General features: G+C 42.9%; 1 protein-coding gene and 1 long non-coding RNA gene across 4 annotated transcripts in view; one reads left to right on the top strand and one right to left on the bottom strand.

Annotated features, from left to right (window-relative positions):
- The window catches only part of LOC118395477 (zinc finger protein 311-like), a 103,198-nt gene that overhangs the window by 25,703 nt on the left and 57,626 nt on the right, over positions 1–19,869 (bottom strand). Inside the window, exon 1 of one of the 2 annotated variants that reach the window (XM_052465160.1) lies at positions 1,666–2,198. The exons of the other annotated variant lie outside the window; for it this stretch is intronic. Coding sequence (XP_052321120.1) covers positions 1,666–1,948 — 283 coding nt within the window. The 5' untranslated portion in view covers positions 1,949–2,198. Of the gene's footprint in view, positions 1–1,665; positions 2,199–19,869 lie in introns of those variants that run through there. 2 annotated transcript variants of the gene reach the window in all.
- Positions 10,413–17,585, top strand: LOC118395486 (uncharacterized). Of its 2 annotated transcripts, none has more exons than XR_008066168.1 (3): positions 10,413–10,548; positions 16,808–17,275; positions 17,362–17,585. It is a non-coding gene; the product is annotated as an uncharacterized LOC118395486 (long non-coding RNA). The 2 variants fall into 2 exon arrangements; XR_004827974.2 differs by having other exon boundaries at positions 10,413–10,627.

Here is a 19,869-nt window from a genome sequence, read left to right as displayed (position 1 = left end):
TAAGTACCTAGGTGTCTGGCTAGACTGTAAACTCTCCTTCCAGACTCATATCAATCATCTCCAATCGAAAATCAAATCTAGAGACGGCTTTCTATTCCGCAACAAAGCCTCCTTCACTCACGCCGCCAAACTTACCCTAGTAAAACTGACTATCCTACCGATCCTCGACTTCGGCGATGTCATCTACAAAATTGCTTCCAACACTCTACTCAGCAAACTGGATGCAGTTTATCACAGTGCCATCCGTTTTGTCACTAAAGCACCTTATACCACCCACCACTGCGACCTGTATGCTCTAGTCGGCTGGCCCTCGCTACATATTCGTCGCCAGACCCACTGGCTCCAGGTCATCTACAAGTCCATGCTAGGTAAAGCTCCGCCTTATCTCAGTTCACTGGTCACGATGGCAACACCCACCCACAGCAGGTGTATCTCACTGATCATCCCTAAAGCCAACACCTCATTTGGCCGCCTTTCGTTCCAGTTCTCTGCTGCCTGTGACTGGAACGAATTGCAAAAATCGCTGAAGTTGGAGACTTTTATCTCCCTCACCAACTTCAAACATCTGTTATCTGTTAATTGTTTACTCCATGTGTAACTCTGTGTTGTCTGTTCACACTGCTATGCTTTATCTTGGCCAGGCCGCAGTTGCAAATGAGAACTTGTTCTCAACTAGCCTACCTGGTTAAATAAAGGTGAAAAAAAAAAGAATAAAAAAAAAAAAAGTAAATGAGTATTTTCCCACCAGTGGAATGTTTCCACCAAATGATCTTGTCGTGGATACACATCTGTGCGTAATAAGTGCACACAATGTACTTTTTCACAAGTTTAAGTTTTCATGTACTGAATAGAAATCTAACGTTAAATATGTTTACATCACATTTTCAACTCTACCAATAGTTTTGTCACAGAAACTTTTGCTTTAAATAGTATATTTGCCTACTCTGGTCTTGGTACGTGCACTCTAGCCAACACAGATATAGTGCGAGAATATGTGTATTTGTCAAACAGCAGGCAAGCATCGATCATCACGTCACCAGAATAAGACCCTCGATATTTATTGTAAAGCAGCATCAAGCTCATCACCGTGCACTTTCACCACCCAGTGAATTTATTTCATCTGTAGCCTAATAAACTGCATGGTTTCCTGAGTTCTAGTGGAAGAACCACACCATATCCTTGCGTGACTCCAAGTTTACTTGGATATGATGGTATATTATGATTGTATTATATATTATTATATCAATATCTGCGCATAATTAACTTTACCGACACAAAAAGATCCCACCATGTCAAACGAACAAATTATCTGTTGGCATTTATATAATTGTTCCGACACTTCATGTTTCCATCACAGAAGTCATTGTTTTTTATTTGTAATATATGGTAGACCTATGACTTTACTCTCATAAAAACTGGATGCAAACAATATCGTGTTGGAAAAATGCGCATATTTTCTTTATGTCTATTTATGAATATTTGCATGAAAATCTGTCGCCAATTGGATGAAACCTTGTCTACAATTGACAAGGATGTAAGGTATCACTTTTAACTTCTTGGTATACTATTTATTCATTGATTATGTTCCATGCATCGCATTATTTAAAGTGAGTGTGATTATTGGAATTTCAGGGGAACGGGGAGACCGCTCCCTGCAAAATGTACCTCTTGCCATTCCTCTGTATCGGTCGAGGATCTTGACACTACTGGGACGACTGGCGAGCACGCGCTCCTGCGTTGTCTTCTCTGCGCGCTCCCGTGCCACATTCATTTCCAGTATATGTAGTTTCCTCTGCAATGCCCTGTTTTCTTTCTGGCTTTGAGTTATTTCCAAACGAAAAACCGCATAGTCGTCGTCTATGAGTTTACATATATCTGCCACGGCTGAATTCGCTAGCATCTCCATGATGGAGGCTATTTGAGTGTGAAAAACCATAAAGTTAGCCATTGTTAGCTAACGTTAGCAGCTAGCTAGTGTATAACGTGTATCAGTCCTGTCTCCAACGCGAATTAAAGACTACATGGGGTAAGCATGTGAACCTGTGCAGTTAAATTAATCATATCTTTAGTTCCATGGTGTTTAATAAAGGTCTAAAGAACAACAATAAAACCGCTAACATGGGAAATTGTTCTTGGTCATTATTTACTACCGTTAATACTGAAGAGAAAGGATGTTATTGGGTGGCGTCATAGCTCAGAGGGCGTGACTAAATAAGACGTATGTGCGCTGTTCTTATCTCGGGTTCAACACAACTGGGATCTCAAAAAAATACGAGGTCAAATCATGACGTCAGTGATTTTCATGTAGGAAAGTCGGAGCCATAGAAAGTGGGCCGAGTTCACGAGTTGGAATTCGGAGTTGGATGACCGTTCGAACCGATTTTTCCCAGTCAGGCTCGTTTTTTCGAATGGGCCAGTTGTTTTGAACGCGTTTAAAATCGGGGTTCCCAGTTTTGAACGCGGCATAAGAACCACTGTACTGCTTATTTCATTCAGAGAGGGCGAGGCGAGAGGTTTTACTCCACCCAAAATCTGTCCACGAAAATAAGCCCATGAAGTGAGGAATTTTTGTATGGTGGTCAATCAGTCGAACTTGGTCAACAACAATGTAATTTCTAATGTGCTACATGAGACTTATTTGATCTATCTGATTGAATAGAAGTAATGTTTAGGGACGGTTAGGTTGTTATGAATGCACTGATATAAGTAGACGCACGTGGCATTTAGGCAACTTTGAAAAAAAAAACTTTATATCAGAGTTGTGCCTGTTGTCATAGAGATAGAGGACTCATGGATATAACCGTTTTTTCCATGAACATTGCCATTGAGGGCTTTCACAATTTTAAAGTAATCAACTGGGTTGGGAGCAATCAGCTAATAAATACATTTACTACTTTAAAATGGAGATAGCGCTGGTCAGTCTGTCACAGATACAAGGAGGAATATCTATCTCCTACCCTATCTAGCTCTATGGCATGTTTTTCACAAGCCTATCTTTCCTCTCATTGGCTGGAATAGTCCCACCGGATCTCGCCTCCTCCTGGCTGCCTTCCACCTTTGAGGACATGTATTTCTATTGTTAAAGTGGTCACTTGCCTATCTTGTCAATATAATAGATAATCTTTGTTAAATTACACCAGAGATGGAAGAGAAAGCAGACATCCGACTCAGTCATGCCTTGGTGGGATACAGCTAACCGTTTTCCTAAACGTAACCTAATTCTTCTAACCTGCTATGTTAATTATCCTAACTTTCTGCATAAGTTCTCCTAAACCTGCTACGAAAAGTACATTTTGACAAAAGCTGTGCCCCTTCTAGACAACCATCCCACTCCCTCATTGTCAATGTAAGTCAATGAAGTAGGCCAGACCCAGATGCTATCGCATTGGTGTCTATGGGAGCCACCCCATTAAGTAGACAGTAGCAACCATTTTCTTCAATGTCAAACTGCCTGAGTGAGTTTGTCAAGCATCTTTGATTACACCTCAACCTATTCATGATCAGTATCTTTCAGGCTCAGAGCTCACTTGCTTAGAAAAAATACAATAAATGGCATAAAATAATGGGTTATTAAGGTGTTAAAGAAGAGGGACATTCTATTTGTTATGAGTAGAACATAGGCAAAACCAGGGGGGAATATAGTGTTTACTCGTCAATGACAGTGTTTCAGCTATGCCAGCACTCCAAACAACATGTGAGAATGTGAGCATATCCAGATGCTCAACTGAGGGATTTAGTCATCACAAAAACACTCTTAATCCAAGACACTTCACATGATAACTATAAAACAAAAGAATGGTTCCCAGATATCCCCTGAGTAAAACTTAAGCCACACTGCTATGAGTTCTCCCCTTTGTGGACTCCTATGCCTGATAAGGTTACTCAGGTGGAAGGAGAAACTCTTGTAATAGTTTTCACTTGAAGGGCCTCTTCTTGGTGTGACCTGTCTGATGCTGCTTCACATATTTCACCTTAGCAAAGCACTTCCCACACGTGGGCAGGTGTACAGCTTGTCAGCGTCCTTGCTAATACTCGGCCTCCCACGTTGTGACCCAATGACCCCAGAGGAGGCAGAAGCAAGAGCCACCTGAGTCTTTGAGCTCCCTCCTTGAACTCTCGCCGTTGTTGTGATTGTGTGCTGTGTTATAGGCCAGGTAACTCCCATCCTGACCCTGTCTGTATTCATGGGGTAACCATGAGGCAGCTGAGGAAGGCTAGACCCAGGTCCAGGCCTTCTATGAACAAAGTCACCAGGCATTAGATGAGATCCTGAAGGAGAAGACAAACTTGCTGATAGACTACCGCCAGGAGGGATCTCCTACCTCGCTCTGTGAAGGCTGAAGCCCAGGGTGACCTGCTCTGTTCATTATGGATACTGTGGTGTTTGTATCATAGGAACAGGAGGGTATATCTCTATCAGGCCCTGCTTCATCCCTGCACTGAGACTGCGAAGAGAAGGGTCTGGGTTGCAGACTGGATCCCTGACTGGAGCCTCGGTCAGGGAGGTGTTTCTTACAGAAGAAATATGAAAAGAATGTGCATAAGCATGGTAGCAATTAAAAGGGGAACAGTTAGGAGCTCATAGGAACATTCTCAGACCAAAGTTGAGGACACAACATTCCACGTGACACAATACTGAATCCAAAAATTACACTGTTTTTACATTTACTGCACTTTTCACCGCATTTGTTGATAACGATGTCTGAAAATACTATGGATGCGTTCATTAACATGACAATAATATTCCTGGGAAATGTGGGGTAGGTGCAACATAAGACCAAAAAATGACAAGTTTTAAGTGAGAGGACTAACTGGTGACTCCAAACTGCCACACACCTCTCCAAAGTGTGCACTATTCCTAAGTCATTTCAATGCACTTTTATGACACAAAGTCTTCAACTATAAGGTGCTGTTTCGAGCTCTCCCAGTTGTGCCGTTCAGGAACTAGAGCAGAAGACTTGTGGTTGTTTTGTTTGGAACACAGCCCTGCGTCCCTGACATCACATAATGACTGTTGTTTATGCTGGATTAGGTGGGCATCATTTGAAATGAGGTCCCAATAACAACAGTGGAGAAGATGGAGCGAACCATTACCTCATACGTGAAGAAATGGCTGGGTGTCCCACGATGCCTGAGTAACATCGGCCTCTATGGCAAAGGGGTCCTTGAACTACCTCTTACAAGTCTAACGGAGGAGTACAAGTGCTCTAAAGTAAGACTTCCGATGACATTGATGGACTCCAAAGACCAGACCATTAGCAAGGCTGCACCTCCCGTACAAACTGGACGGAAATGGACATCATCCAAGGCTGTGCAGCAAGCAACATCAGCCCTGAGACACCAAGACATTGTGGGGAATATCCAGCATGGAAGAGGAGGCTTTGGCCTGGCAGCAAGCAAACCAACGTTCCATAAGGCAACAACATCTGAACGCAGGAAGCTGGTGGTCGAGGAGGTGCGCAGACAGGAGGAGACTGCAAGAAGTGCAAAGGCTGTCTCTCTTGCTAAACAAGGGCAATGGACGTGGTGGGAAGGTCCTCCAATCAGGTCCTCAAGAGCCTGGCTGCAGCACTTGAGACCAAGAGGAGCGAAACCAATTCATTACCTCCAAAAACAAGCAATCCCGTCAAAACAACAACATTCATCCGGGAGGGACAGAAAAGGCCCAAGTATCCTCCTACGAAGCCAGAAACTGGACACCTAGCCATGGCCCGGGACTGGAAGATGCTTGTCGATATTGGCCAGCAACTAATTTTTCCACCTGAGATTGCTTCTACCAACCTTAGGCCAGACATGGTACTCTGGTCCCCTTCACGAAAGGCTGTGTACATCATAGAGCTCACAGTCCCGTGGGAAAATTCTGTTGAAGAGGCCTACGAGCGTAAGAAACTGCGTTACACAGAGTTGGCAGCAGACGCAACTCAGCGTGGCTGGAATGCAAAAGTCTGGCCAGTTGAAGTGGGATGCAGAGGATTCGTGGCTTCTTCCAACATCAGGTTGCTGAAAGAACTTGGAATCCATGGACAGGCTCTGCGGCAGACCGTCAGAGCAGTTTCTCAAGCAGCTGAAAGAGGCAGCCAGTTGATCAGGATCAAACGGAAGGACCCTTGCTGGGCTATAACTTCATGACCCCACACCCCCACCTGAGAACCCAATTCAGATCCCTCCAACTTGAGGAGGGCATATGAGGTATATGTAGGACTGGCTCAGGGAAGAGGACGCCCCTGCCTTGCATAGTCCCATGGGACATCTTAATTGGGCATGGGACACTTGATCACCCTTTAGCTGGCCACCTTTGATGAGGGTGTTTAGTGATTAAAGGCCGAAACACCCACTGATTCGAAGGCACACTACTGAGGATGTGTCCCAAAATTGACATCTTAACCCAGTCTAAGAAATAAACCTCCCATGCCACTCTGTCACATCACGGCAAATCTCATGCGAGTGCATTCCATCTATTGGCACACTGGACAGTTTTTAACATCTCGTCCCGTGTTTTATGATTCTATTGCTAACATGACTAGCTAAGTTATAAGATGCGATCTTAGTGTTAAGGTTTCACAGGGCAATTCAGAGAAACAGGTTGTAATTGTATAGAAATAGAAAGGAGTCATGTGTGCAGTCAGGTGCGTGTTTTGTGGCAAATTTTCTTAGCAAAAAAAAAAGTTTGAAAAGTGCAGTAAATGTAAAAACAGTGTAATTTTTGGATTTGGTATTGTGTCACATGGAATATTGTGTCTTCAACTTTGGTCTGAGAATGTTTCTATGAGGGAGAAAAAATGGGTAAACAACAACAACAACAAAAAGATAAGCAAAGGCTGTACAGTAAAATGCTGTAAATGACATCAGAGCTTAGGCTCAGCGCTTCACAGCTCTGGGTGGGTTTTGACTGATAGCCATTCTGAACTTGAGCACCACACGTGACAAGAAGTTGCCCCCATCCCTCCCGCTAATTGGGCAACTTTTTCAGATGTTTGGTTTTCTGAGGGGAGTGGTGTGAATTAAGAGGACTCGATGTATTCTGAAAGATGAGACGTTGAGGATTATAATAAATACCGCTTTGATGTTTAGTTTAGTTTATTTTATTTTTACAGGGACAGTGCACATTAATCAACGTTTCAGTAAAAGTGCCGGTTTTAGCCAGCTGGCTAATTTTCAACCGCAGTCCCTGGGCAGGTTATTAAAAACAATTACAATATAGACAATAGCACCATAGACATAGCAACATAGCAACATAGGACAAGCAAGACATAGCATACAGACAGAGCAACATAGAACAAAAAGCAGCAAGACAAAATTCATAAAAGCAACAAAGTGTTTCAATACCTCACAAGCTACAGACAACATGGAAAGCGGCAACACACAGCTAGGGACCATGTTCACAAATCTGATTGACCTTTAGCCATGTCTTCAAGCATTTTGTGAAAGTGTGATATGTGGTGCAGTTATGTGTGTCTGATGGCAGTGTATTCCAGACATGAGAAGCTCTCACAGAGAATGCAGATTTTTAAAGGTGCTTTTCCTTAGGGGAACTATACAGTCACCTCTCATGGCAGACCTTGTGGATCTGCTGCCATATGTCTGGGTTTTCTGTTTAACAAAAATATTGAGTGGAGGGGGAGCCAGGCCATTAAGGATCTTGAATACAAGACATGCGTCGGTGTATTGCACAAGATTTTCCCAACTCAAGAGCTCATGTTTTCTAAGGATGTGACAATGATGATGGCTATTGGGCTTCCTATCAAGCACTTTGAGAGCCTGTTTGTAGACAGACTGAATAGGTTTTAATGTTGTACAGCAAGCTTGGGCCCAACTAGTCAAGCAGTATGTTAAGTGGGGGAGTATCATAGATTTGAAGTATAGTTTTGCTACCTCTGTAGTCAAACAATTTCGTATAAATCGGAAATTAGCTAGATTGAATTTAGTTATTTGAATTACCTTTTTCACATGCTTTTTAAAAGAGAGGTTGGAATCAAGTATGATGCCACGGTACTTAAAATCGGATACCACCTGGAGCTTCTCCCCTGACACATAGACATCTGGCTCAGTAGCATCTGTTGCCCTCTTTGTGAAGAACATGCAAACAGTTTTTTTCACATTGAGATGCAAACACGAGTCACTGAGCCACTTTGTAACCTGGACCATTACAGTAGTGAGTTCTTGTGCAGCTTGTTGTTTGCTCTTTGCATGCACATATATCACTGTATCATCTGCATACATTTGAACTTCAGACCCAGTACAGACAGAAGGCAGATCATTAATGTACAGGCTGAACAGGAGGGGCCCCAGTATTGACCCTTGGGGCACGCCCACATCATAGCTACGAGTGGGCGACAGCTCATTGCTCACTCTGACACACTGAGTTCTGCCTTCAAGGTATGATTTCATCCATCTCAAGGCATCAGGGGAAAAGTTGAACTTGGACAATTTTGTGATGAGAATCTCATGGTTAACAGTATCAAAAGCCTTCCTTAGGTCCAGAAACACAGCCCCAACAGCACCCCCTTTGTCCATCTTGGACTTCACATTTTCCAGAAGAAAGCAGTTGGCCGTTTCTGTGGAGTGTTTCGCTCTGAAGCCAAACTGCATGGAGTGTAATGTGAAAGGGCTGTTGTTGAGGTGGGCAATCAGTTGTTCTGCTACACACTTTTCAACAACCTTTGACACCACAGGTAGTATACTAATGGGCCTGTAGTTACTCACGTCAGCAGGGTCGCCTGATTTAAAGATGGCCGTTATTATGGCCGACTTCCATACCCTTGAAACACACCGAGACCAATAGATGTGTTGGTGACCTTAGTAATGGGGCCAATGAGTGACTCTGTAGTTTTTAAGAAAGGTAGAGTCCATCCCAAACACATCTTTGGCTTTAGAGTTCTTTAGTGAGCTAATCACCTTGTTCACCTTTGACTCAGAAACCTCCCTTATGATGAAGACAGGTTGAGTGTCATTCACTAGCACTGAGCCCAAGAAATCAGTGGAGGGGTTCTGTGTCAGTAACCTGACAGAGTCAATAAAGTAGGAATTGAAGGCTGTTGCTATTTCAACTGCATCCTGTGTTAGATTGTTATTCACCATGATTTCTAGTCTTTTTTGCAGTGTTACTATGGTCTTTCCCTGTTAACTTTTTTAGATTCTCCCATATCAATTTAGAATTTCCCTTTGCTTCACCAATTATGTTAATAAAAAAGTTTGCCTTGGCCTGTCTGATTTCTTTTATCACCTTATTTCTCAACATGGTAAACCTACGTCTGTCATGCTCTAATGTAGATTTTGGGGCTGTTTTTAGAGCATAATCTCGTTCTTTTCAATTTCAGATTTCTCCATTTAGCCAAGGAAGAGTGCTCTTTTGGCCAGGTTTGGATTTGATTTTCTTTAGGAAGCCATTTATTGTAGTCTGGATTGTGGATAGAAAAACCAGACTATCAGCTTCCACGTCTGTATAGGACAAGAGATCATTCCAGTTTATTCCCTTAATTGCTTTTTCAAAATAGTTTAATTCACTCTTAGGTATTCTGAGTTGATCCGGCTTTCTAACAGTAGAGAGGTTAAACCTGCTCTTAGACAGCTTTCTGGCTATAAGTGTCAGATTATGATCAGACAGCCCAGTAACCATATTGAATGATTTAGTCACTCTCTCTGGTTTATTACTGAACACCAAATCAAATCTGTGTTTTAGAGCAACAAGTCACCCTGGTTGGCCCTTTAACTAGCTGTGTAAGGTCAAAGGTATTAGTGATCCGTTTGAGGGTTTTCCTACAACACTTGTCTTCATAATTAATGTTAAAATCTCCCATTAAGATGACCTCTTTCCCAAAATCACATTCCCTAAGCATGGTATTAAACTGATCAAAAAACACACTTTTGGTGGAAGGTGGCCTATACATTCCAATGAGGGTAAAAGACATTTGGGGAGACAGTGTAACGTTCAGGCCGATACATTCTAGTTCATTATCACATGACCACTCAATTTGTTTACATCGGATATGTTCTTTAATGTAAATCATCACACCCCCTCCCTCCTCTTCCTTCAATCCTGTCTCTCCTGAAAACATTGTAGCCAGGCACAATCAAAGCAGCATATGGAGAGTGTTTATGGAGCCATGTCTCTGAGAGGCAGAGAAAGTCAAGGTTGGAGTCTGTGAGTAGATGTTGAATTTGATCACTTTTTGGAATGACACTACGAATGTTCAAGTGCCCCCCTAGTAGTCCCTTGGGCTTAGCTCGTGGGTCCCAGATGACTCGAGAGTGATTGACACATTGAAAAAAGTTAAAATTTCGGTGTTTTCTGATGGCTGGGTTTAGGCCGTTTTGATTAGGGTCAGTTCGGTAGCGCAATTAACAATCCCTCCCGCCTGCACTGGATGCGGGGAACTAATTAAAATAGCTTGCGTACCAGAAGCAGAATATACCGACTCTGGTATGTTTGAAGAGTCAAAATCTATCCTGGCCCCGGGTGAGTCGAGAGAAACCATAGGACCATAGCACTCACCCACCTCCACAGAGGCGAAGACCAGTGGACGAGGCCTTCCACCGCTCTCCACTCCGGTGCGTATATCACTGGCTCGGTGATATTGGGCCCAGGATTGAGTTGTACATCCCCGGAGAGCAGGAGGGTAGTGAACAGGTAGTTTAACAGTTTCCGATAAATGTTGGACTTGTGTTTGTTACGCCTAAGCGGTTCAGTAGAATAAGGATCGAGGTAGACTTGGCCATTATTCATAACATTATGGTATGCTGTGTACTGTCCGCTCCCGTGGAACAGTGAACCAATGTGTTTGGTGTTGATATTCTCCGGTAGTAGACTGATTGTGTCATCCCAGCAAGGACGCACTGAGATTATCAGTAGAGCAGCTACATAACTGACAGTCATGACAGAGTACTGGAGATAAAACGCATTATTGCGCTTTAACTCTTTGCATGAGTTACTTAACTGGGATCGGCGTACACCTGATGGTTTAGATTAAATTACAGCATTCGAATGAGAAGCGGCACCTGCCGCACCACCCTGTCTTCCGTCCGCCATTTGCATAGGTGTCATACTATCAAGTCAAAAACCTGTGAGTCCAAATGTGCAATTCACATTTCCATATCAAAATAATGTCATAAACACAGTCAACATTTATGATCACTATGTTTGATGTACATTTACTAGATGACATGGCATCATACCCTGGGTTGTTCTGAACAGAATGACTCTTTTCGCTGGGACAATTGTGCGCCACCCTAAGGGATTCCCAGTCAAAGCCGGTTGTGACACAGCCTGGGATCGAAATCCGGGTCTGTAGTGATGCCTCAAGCACTGCGATGCAGTGCCTTAGACAGCTGCACCACTCAGGAGGCCCCTACATCTGCCATTTTCAACCCATATACGGGTACAAGATTTAAGGGTTATGGCACTAACATTATCCCGCTATAAAACTCCAGTATAAACCTCAAAGGGACATAGTTGTCACTCTTCATCAGTGAAGCATTTTTACAGACACCATCACACCAACCATCACCATATCATCTACTCTGTCTCATCATACTCATTATTTCCTGTTCACCTCATCCAGTTCGTTATACATCCAAACCAACAGCACTAACTACAAACAAACTAACTGGTAATACATTACATGTTTAGTTTATTAGGATCCCCACTAGCTACTACACATGCATCAGCTACTCTCCCTGGGATCCACATAAAACGTAAAAAATACATGACAATGTACAGAACAGTAATAGACAAGAACATCATAAGATATTAATTCAATTCTAAATAAAGAGTTAGTGTCTTCAGGAAGTATTCCCCTTGCCTTTTTCCACATTGTTACGTTACAGCCTTATTCTGAAATGGATTAAAATGTTGTTTTTTCTCTCATCAATCTACACACAATTACCCATAATGACAAAGCAAAAATAGTGTTGACATTTTTGTTAATTTATTTTAAAAATAAAAAAATCAATTCAATCATATTTATATACAGTGCCTTGCGAAAGTATTCGGCCCCCTTGAGCTTTGCAACCTTTTGCCACATTTCAGGCTTCAAACATAAAGATATAAAACTGTATTTTTTTGTGAAGAATCAACAATAAGTGGGACACAATCATGAAGTGGAACAACATTTATTGGATATTTCAAACTTTTTTAACAAATCAAAAACTGAAAAATTTGGCATGCAAAATTATTCAGCCCCCTTAAGTTAATACTTTGTAGCGCCACCTTTTGCTGCGATTACAGCTGTAAGTCGTTTGGGGTATGTCTATCAGTTTTGCACATCGAGAGACTGACATTTTTTCCCATTCCTCCTTGCAAAACAGCTCGAGTTCAGTGAGGTTGGATGGAGAGCATTTGTGAACAGCAGTTTTCAGTTCTTTCCACAGATTCTCGATTGGATTCAGGTCTGGACTTTGACTTGGCCATTCTAACACCTGGATATGTTTATTTTTGAACCATTCCATTGTAGATTTTGCTTTATGTTTTGGATCATTGTCTTGTTGGAAGACAAATCTCCGTCCCAGTCTCAGGTCTTTTTGCAGACTCCATCAGGTTTTCTTCCAGAATGGTCCTGTATTTGGCTCCATCCATCTTCCCATCAATTTTAATCATCTTCCCTGTCCCTGCTGAAGAAAAGCAGGCCCAAACCATGATGCTGCCACCACCATGTTTGACAGTGGGGATGGTGTGTTCAGGGTGATGAGCTGTGTTGCTTCTACGCCAAACATAACGTTTTGCATTGTTGCCAAAAAGTTCAATTTTTTTTTCATCTGACCAGAGCACCTTCTTCCACATGTTTGGTGTGTCTCCCAGGTGGCATGTGGCAAACTTTAAACAACACTTTTTTATGGATATCTTTAAGAAATGGCTTTCTTCTTGCCACTCTTCCATAAAGGCCAGATTTGTGCAATATACGACTGATTGTTGTCCTATGGACAGAGTCTCCCACCTCAGCTGTAGATCTCTGCAGTTCATCCAGAGTGATCATGGGCCTCTTGGCTGCATCTCTGATCAGTCTTCTCCTTGTATGAGCTGAAAGTTTAGAGGGACGGCCAGGTCTTGGTAGATTTGCAGTGGTCTGATACTCCTTCCATTTCAATATTAAATCGCTTGCACAGTGCTCCTTGGGATGTTTAAAGCTTGGGAAATCTTTTTGGATCCAAATCCGGCTTTAAACTTCTTCACAACAGTATCTCAGACCTGCCTGGTGTGTTCCTTGTTCTTCATGATGCTCTCTGCGCTTTTAACGGACCTCTGAGACTATCACAGTGCAGGTGCATTTATACAGAAACTTGATTACACACAGGTGGATTGTATTTATCATCATTAGTCATTTAGGTCAACATTGGATCATTCTGAGATCCTCACTGAACTTCTGGAGAGAGTTTGCTGCACTGAAAGTAAAGGGGCTGAATAATTTTGCACGCCCAATTTTTCAGTTTTTGATTTGTTAAAAAAGTTTGAAATATCCAATAAATGTCGTTCCACTTCATGATTGTGTCCCACTTGTTGTTGATTCTTCACAAAAATATACAGTTTTATATCTTTATGTTTGAAGCCTGAAATGTGGCAAAAGGTTGCAAAGTTCAAGGGGGCCGAATACTTTCGCAAGGCACTGTAAGTATTCAGACACTTTACTGAGAACTTTGTTGAAGCACCTTTGGCAGCGATTACAGCATTGAGTTATCATGGGTATGATGCTACAAGCTTGGCACACCTGTATTTGGGGAGTTTCTCCCATTCTTCTCTGCAGATCCTCTCAAGCTCTGTCAGGTTGGATGGGGAGCGTTGCTGCAAAGCTATTTTCAAGTTTCTCCAGAGATGTTCGATCAGGTTCAAGTCCGGGCTCTGGCTGGACCACTCAAGGACATTCAGAGACTTGTCCCGAAGCCAGTCCTACGTTGTCTTGACTGTGTGCTTTGGGTTTAAATTATATATATTTTTTTCTCACTTTTATTTAACCCGGTAGGCTCGTTGAGAAAAAGTTCTCATTTGCAACTGCGACCTGACAAAGATAAAGCAAAGCAATTCGACACATACAACAGCACAGAGTTACACATGGAATAAACAAACATACAATCAATAACACAGTAGAAAAATCTATATACAGCAATAAATAGGCCATTGTGGCAAAGTAATTACAATATGGCAATTAAACACTGGAATGGTAGGGTGTGCAGAATATGCATGTGCAAGTAGAGATACTGGGGTGCAAAGGAGCAAGATAAATAAATAAATACAGTATGGGGATGAGGTAGTATTGGATGGGCAATTTTCAGATGCAGTGATCTGTGAGCTGCTTTGACAGCTGGTGCTTAAAGCTAGTGAGGGAGACATGAGTCATTGGCAGCAGAGAACTGGAAGGAGAGGTGGCCAAAGGAAGAATTGGCTTTGGGGGTGACCAGTGAGATATACCTGCTGGAGCACGTGCTACGGGTGGGTGCTGCTATGGTGACCAGTGAGCTGAGATAAGACGGGGCTTTACCTAGCAGAGACTTGTAGATGACCTGGAGCCAGTGGGTTTGGCGACAAGTATGAAGCGAGGGCCAGCCAACGAGAGCATACAGCATACCCAGTGGTGGGTAGTATATGGGGCTTTGGTGACAAAACGGATGGCACTGTGATAGACTGCATCCAATTTGTTGAGTAGAGTGTTGGAGGCTATTTTGTAAATGACATCGCCGAAGTTGAGGATCGGTAGGATGGTCAGTTTTACGAGGGTATGTTTGGAAGCATGACTGAAGGATGCTTTGTTGCGAAATAGGAAGCCGATTCTAGATTTAATTTTGGATTGGAGATGTTTAATGTGAATCTGGAAGGAGAGTTTGCAGTCTAACCAAACACCTAGGTATTTGTAGTTGTCCACATATTCTAAGTCAGAACCGTCCTGTCACGACTTCTGCCGAACTCGAAGCCTCTCCTTGTTCGGGCAGTGCTCTGCCTTTGACGTCACCGGTCTTCCAGCCGTCATTGATCCATTTTTCATTCTCCATTGGTTTTGTCTTCCTACACACCTGGTCTCAATCCCATTCATTACCTGTTGTGTATTTAACCCTCTGTTTCCCCTCATGTCTTATACAGAGGTGGTTTGTTATTCAGTGTTGTATTGGTGCGCGACGGGTCCTCGTACCACTTTGTTTATTGTTACATTTAGTGTTTGGAGTATGTTTAGTTTATTGTTATTAAATAACTCCATAACACTCAGTTTCATTCTCCTGCGCCTGACTTCCCTGCCACCTATACACACGACTCTGACACGTCCAGAGTAGTGATGATGGACGGGTGGGCAGCGAACGGTGGGGTGGAAGAGCATGCATTTAGTTTTACTTGCATTTAAGAGCAGTTGGAGGCCATGGAAGGAGGGTTGTTGTCCTGTTGGAAGGTAAATCTTCACCCCAGTCTGATGTCCCGATCGCTCTGGAGCAGATTTTCATCAAGGATCTCTTTGCGCCATACATCTTTACCTCGATTCTGACTTGTCTCCCAGTCCCTGCCGCTGAAAAACATCACCACAGCATGATGTTGCCACCACGCTTCACAGTAGGGATGGCGCCAGGTTACCTCCAGCTTGGCATTCAGGCCAATCTTGGTTTCATCAGACCAGAGAATTTTGTTTCTCATGGTCTGAGAGTCTTTAAGTGCCTTTTGGCAAGCTCCAAGCGGGCTGTCATGTGCTTTTTACTGAGGAGTGGCTTCTGTCTGGCCACTCTACCATGAAGGCCTGATTGGTGGAGTGCTGCAGAGATGGTTGTCCTTCTGGAATGTTCTCCCATCTCCACAGAGGAACTCTACAGCTTTGTCAGAGTTCTTGGTCACCTCCCTGACCAAGGCCCTTCTCCCCAAATTCATTTTTTAAAAACCTTTATTTAACTAGGCAAGTCAGTTAAGAACAAATATTTATTTACAATGACGGCCTACCGTCAGGGGCAGAACGACAGATTTTTACATTGTCAGCTCGGGGATTCGATCCAGCAACCTTTCGGTTACTGTCCCAACGCTATAACCACTAGGCTACCTGCCGCCCCAAAAGTGTTGGTTACACGGGGAACCATCTTTCCACAATTGCTCAGTTTGGCCGAGTGGCCAGCTCTAGGAAGAGTCATGGTGGTTACAAACTTCTTCCATTTAAGAATGATGGAGATCACGGTGTTCTTGTGGACCTTCAATGCTGCAGAAATGTTTCGGTACCCTTCTCCAGATCTGTGCCTCAACACAATCCTGTTTCGGAGGTCTACGAACAATTCCTTCAACCTCATAGCATGGTTTTTGCTCTGCCACGCACTGTCAACCATAGGACCTTATATAGACAGGTGTGTGCCCTTTCAAATCAATCAGGTGAATTTACCACAGGTGGACTCCAATCAAGTTGTAGAAACATCTCAAGGATGATCAATGGAAACAGGATGCACCTGAGCTCAATTTCGAGTCTCATAGCAAAGGGTCTGAATACTTATGTAAATAAGGTATTTATTTCTAAAAACCTCACTTTGTCATTATGGGGTATTGTGTGTAGGTTGCTGGGGATTCAATAAAAAAAAAATCAATTTTAGTATAAGGCTGTAACGTAACAATGTGGAAAAGGTCAAGGGGTCTGAATACTTTCTGAAGGCACTCTATATATCGGAAAGCCACCAAGAGACAACAAAAATACTATTAACACACTATTCAAATATACATATTCTTATATACAGTACAGTTAAATTGGATTTTTAGAAAGAGGAGGAGCTCTGTGATACAAGATGTATTTTAATCTGTTTTTTAAAGCATTCCACGATGACATGGCTCTACACATAACTGAGCAACGCATGAAATCTCTTTTTGGTTTAGGTACCATGAAGAAACCCATAGTGGCGTGTCTGGTGGGATATGTATGTCTAGAAGAGAAGTAGTCAATTTCCTCTCAACCCTCAACCATGAAAGACTCATGTATGTTGTTGATGTTAGTTCTTTGTGCGCAGTTAAGGGCAAGGCGTCATGCTTTGTTTTGAGCCAGCTGCAGTTTTGAAGGTCATTCTTTACTGCACCTGACCATCTTACCTGACAGTGTCACATCTGCTCCTGCAACGCCCTCTACTGCTCATCATGTGGTGCCTTGACCTACCGCCTCCCCAAGTGCTCTTTCCCTCTCTCTCTCTCTCTGTATGTTTGTGTGTGTGTGAGTGTGATTGTGTGGGCGGAGACAGGTGTGCTGGAGTCAGAGCAGATCCCCACCAGCTGCAACCTGTTCCATAACCAAGACCTCTACTAATACTCAGCTCTGCCACTTCCACGCTGCCAGATCATAATCTCTGCTCAGTCAGTTTACGTTTCTAGCCGTTTGTTACTATTCAGATCCTGTTGTGCCCGTTTTCCTTGCCTAACGCTGTTTTCCTCTGCTACAGTTCTGCCCGCTCTGACTCTGGTCCCAGTCTCCAGTCCCACGTCTCGTCTTCCTGGATTCCCCACTCTACTACTTCCTTGGATTTCCCTCCGGACCTGCTTACCCTTTCCCAACCCCACTCGCTCCAGCCTCAGCCTCCGCACCTGGTTTCCAGCAACACGCCCGAGCTTCCCCTGACCTGCACTCCAGCTCTCCCTTGTTTCAATAAATACCTTGGTTACTTTATCCCAGTCTTCTCGTCTGAGTCTGCTCTTGGGTTCCCCTGTTCCACTCCGCGTAACAGACAGTAATCAAGATGGGACAAGATCAAAGCCTGAACAAATGGTACAGTTGATCTTTGTGTCAAACGCAGAACATGTTTTTATAACAGATATACCTCTACCCATCTTAACAACACATTTGACATTACGACTTGACCATCCAATGTTACTCCTAGGAGTTCAGCTTCTTCAACTTGTCCAATGGTCGCATCCTTTATGCACAACTCCAGTTGAGGTTAAGGTCTAAGAGAATGCTTTTGGTTTAAGATATTGTAAAACAAGTGGCAAATAATTTGTAAAAATAGAGAAGAATAACGGCCCAAGGGAACTGCCTTGAGGGACACCGCACTGTAAGTAACTCTCCAACCATGTGATGGCAGGTGATGTAAAGCCATAACAAGTTTGTTTTTTTCAATAACAAATTATTATCAATAACATCAAATGCTGCACTGAAATCTAATACAACACCAACTACCATCTTATTATCCATTTATTTTAGCCAATTCTCAGTAATCTGAGTCACTGCAGTACAAGTTGAGTGCCCTTCCCTAAACGCATGCTGAAAGTCACTAGTTAACTTGTTCTTTAAAGAATATACTGAACAAAAATATAAACATAACATGTTAAGTGTTGGTCCCATTTCTCATGAGCTGGAAAAGAAGACCCCAGAAATGTTCCATACGCAGAAAAAGCTTATTTCTCTCAAATGTTGTGCTAAAATTGGTTTACATCTCTGTTAGTGCGCATGTCTTCTTTTCCAAGATAATCAATCCACCTGACAGGTGTGGCATATCAGGAAGCTGATTAAACATCATGATCATTACACAGGTGCACCTTGTGCTGGGGATAATAGACCACTCACACAACACAATGCCACCAATGTCTCAAGTTTTACAGGAAGTGTGCAATTGACATGCTGACTGCAGGAATGTCCACCAGAGCTGTTTCCAGATAATTTAATGTTTGTTTCTCTAAAAACGACGGAGGTGGTTTATGGTAAAGAATTTTGCAGTACGTCCAACTTGCCTCACAACCGCAGACCACGTGTAACCACACGAGCCCAGGACCTCCACATCTGGCTTCTTCACCTGCGGGTTGGTCTGAGACCAGCCACCTGGACAGATGATTAAACTATGAGTTTGCACAACTGAAGAATTTCTGCACGAATTGTCAGAAACCATCTCAGGGAAGCTCATCTGCATGCTTGTTGACCTGACTGCAGTTTGGCCTCGTAACCGACTTCAGTGGGCAAATGCTCACCTCCGCGATTGACCACTGGCACCCAAGAGAAGAGTGCTCTTCACGGATTAATCCTGGTTTCAACTGTACCAGGCAGATGGCAGACAGCGTGTATGGCGTCATATGGGCGAGCGGTTAGCTGATGTCAACATTGTGAACAGAGTCTCAAATTAGGGTGTAATCAGCCAACAATGTCTCTGGATTTTCCCTCAAGCAGATTTAGTTTGTGATGTTGTTTATAATGTTCAGAGTTTTTTTTCTGCTGGTAGATCAAATGGAATATGCCAAACTCCTGCTACTGTTGCCATTGCTATTTTTAGAATTTGAGTATTGATGCATGTCAGTGGAGGCTGGTGAGAGGAGCTATATGAGGACAGGCTCATTGTAATGGCTGGAATGGAATGAAAGGAACGGAGACAAACGCGGTTTCCATATGTTTGATACCGTTCAATTAATGCTATTCCAGCCATTACAATGAGCCTGTCCTGCGATTTATTTATTTTATTTTTTATTATTTGACCTTTATTTAACCAGGTAGGCCAGTTGAAGACAAGTTCTCATTTACAACTGCGACCTGGCTAAGGTAAAGCAAAGCATTGTGACAAAAACAACAACACAGAGCTTCACATGGGATAAACAAACGTACAGTCAATAACACAAAACAATCTATGTACAGTGTGTGCAAATGTAGTGAGATTTTAGCATTAATTTAGCATTAATACTGGAGCGATAGATGTGCAAGTAGGGATAATGGGGTGCAAAATAGCTAAATTAATTAGTAACAATATGGGGATGAGGTAGTTGGGTGTGCTATTTACAGATGGGCTGTGTAAAGGTACAGTGATCAGTAAGCTGCTCTGACAGCTGATGCTTACAGTTGGGAGTTGGAGATATAAGTTTCCAGCTTCAATGATTTTTGCAATTTGTTCCAGTCATTGACAGCAGAGAACTTGAAAGAAAGGGTGCCAAAGAGGTGTTGGCTTTGGGGATGAGCAGTGAAATTTACCTGC

This window comes from Oncorhynchus keta, chromosome 16, assembly GCF_023373465.1.
Source record: "Oncorhynchus keta strain PuntledgeMale-10-30-2019 chromosome 16, Oket_V2, whole genome shotgun sequence".
In the NCBI taxonomy this organism is placed as follows: Eukaryota; Metazoa; Chordata; class Actinopteri; order Salmoniformes; family Salmonidae; genus Oncorhynchus; species Oncorhynchus keta.
The sequence above is the reverse complement of the archived record's forward strand: the minus strand, read 5'-3'. Positions and strand labels throughout refer to the sequence as shown.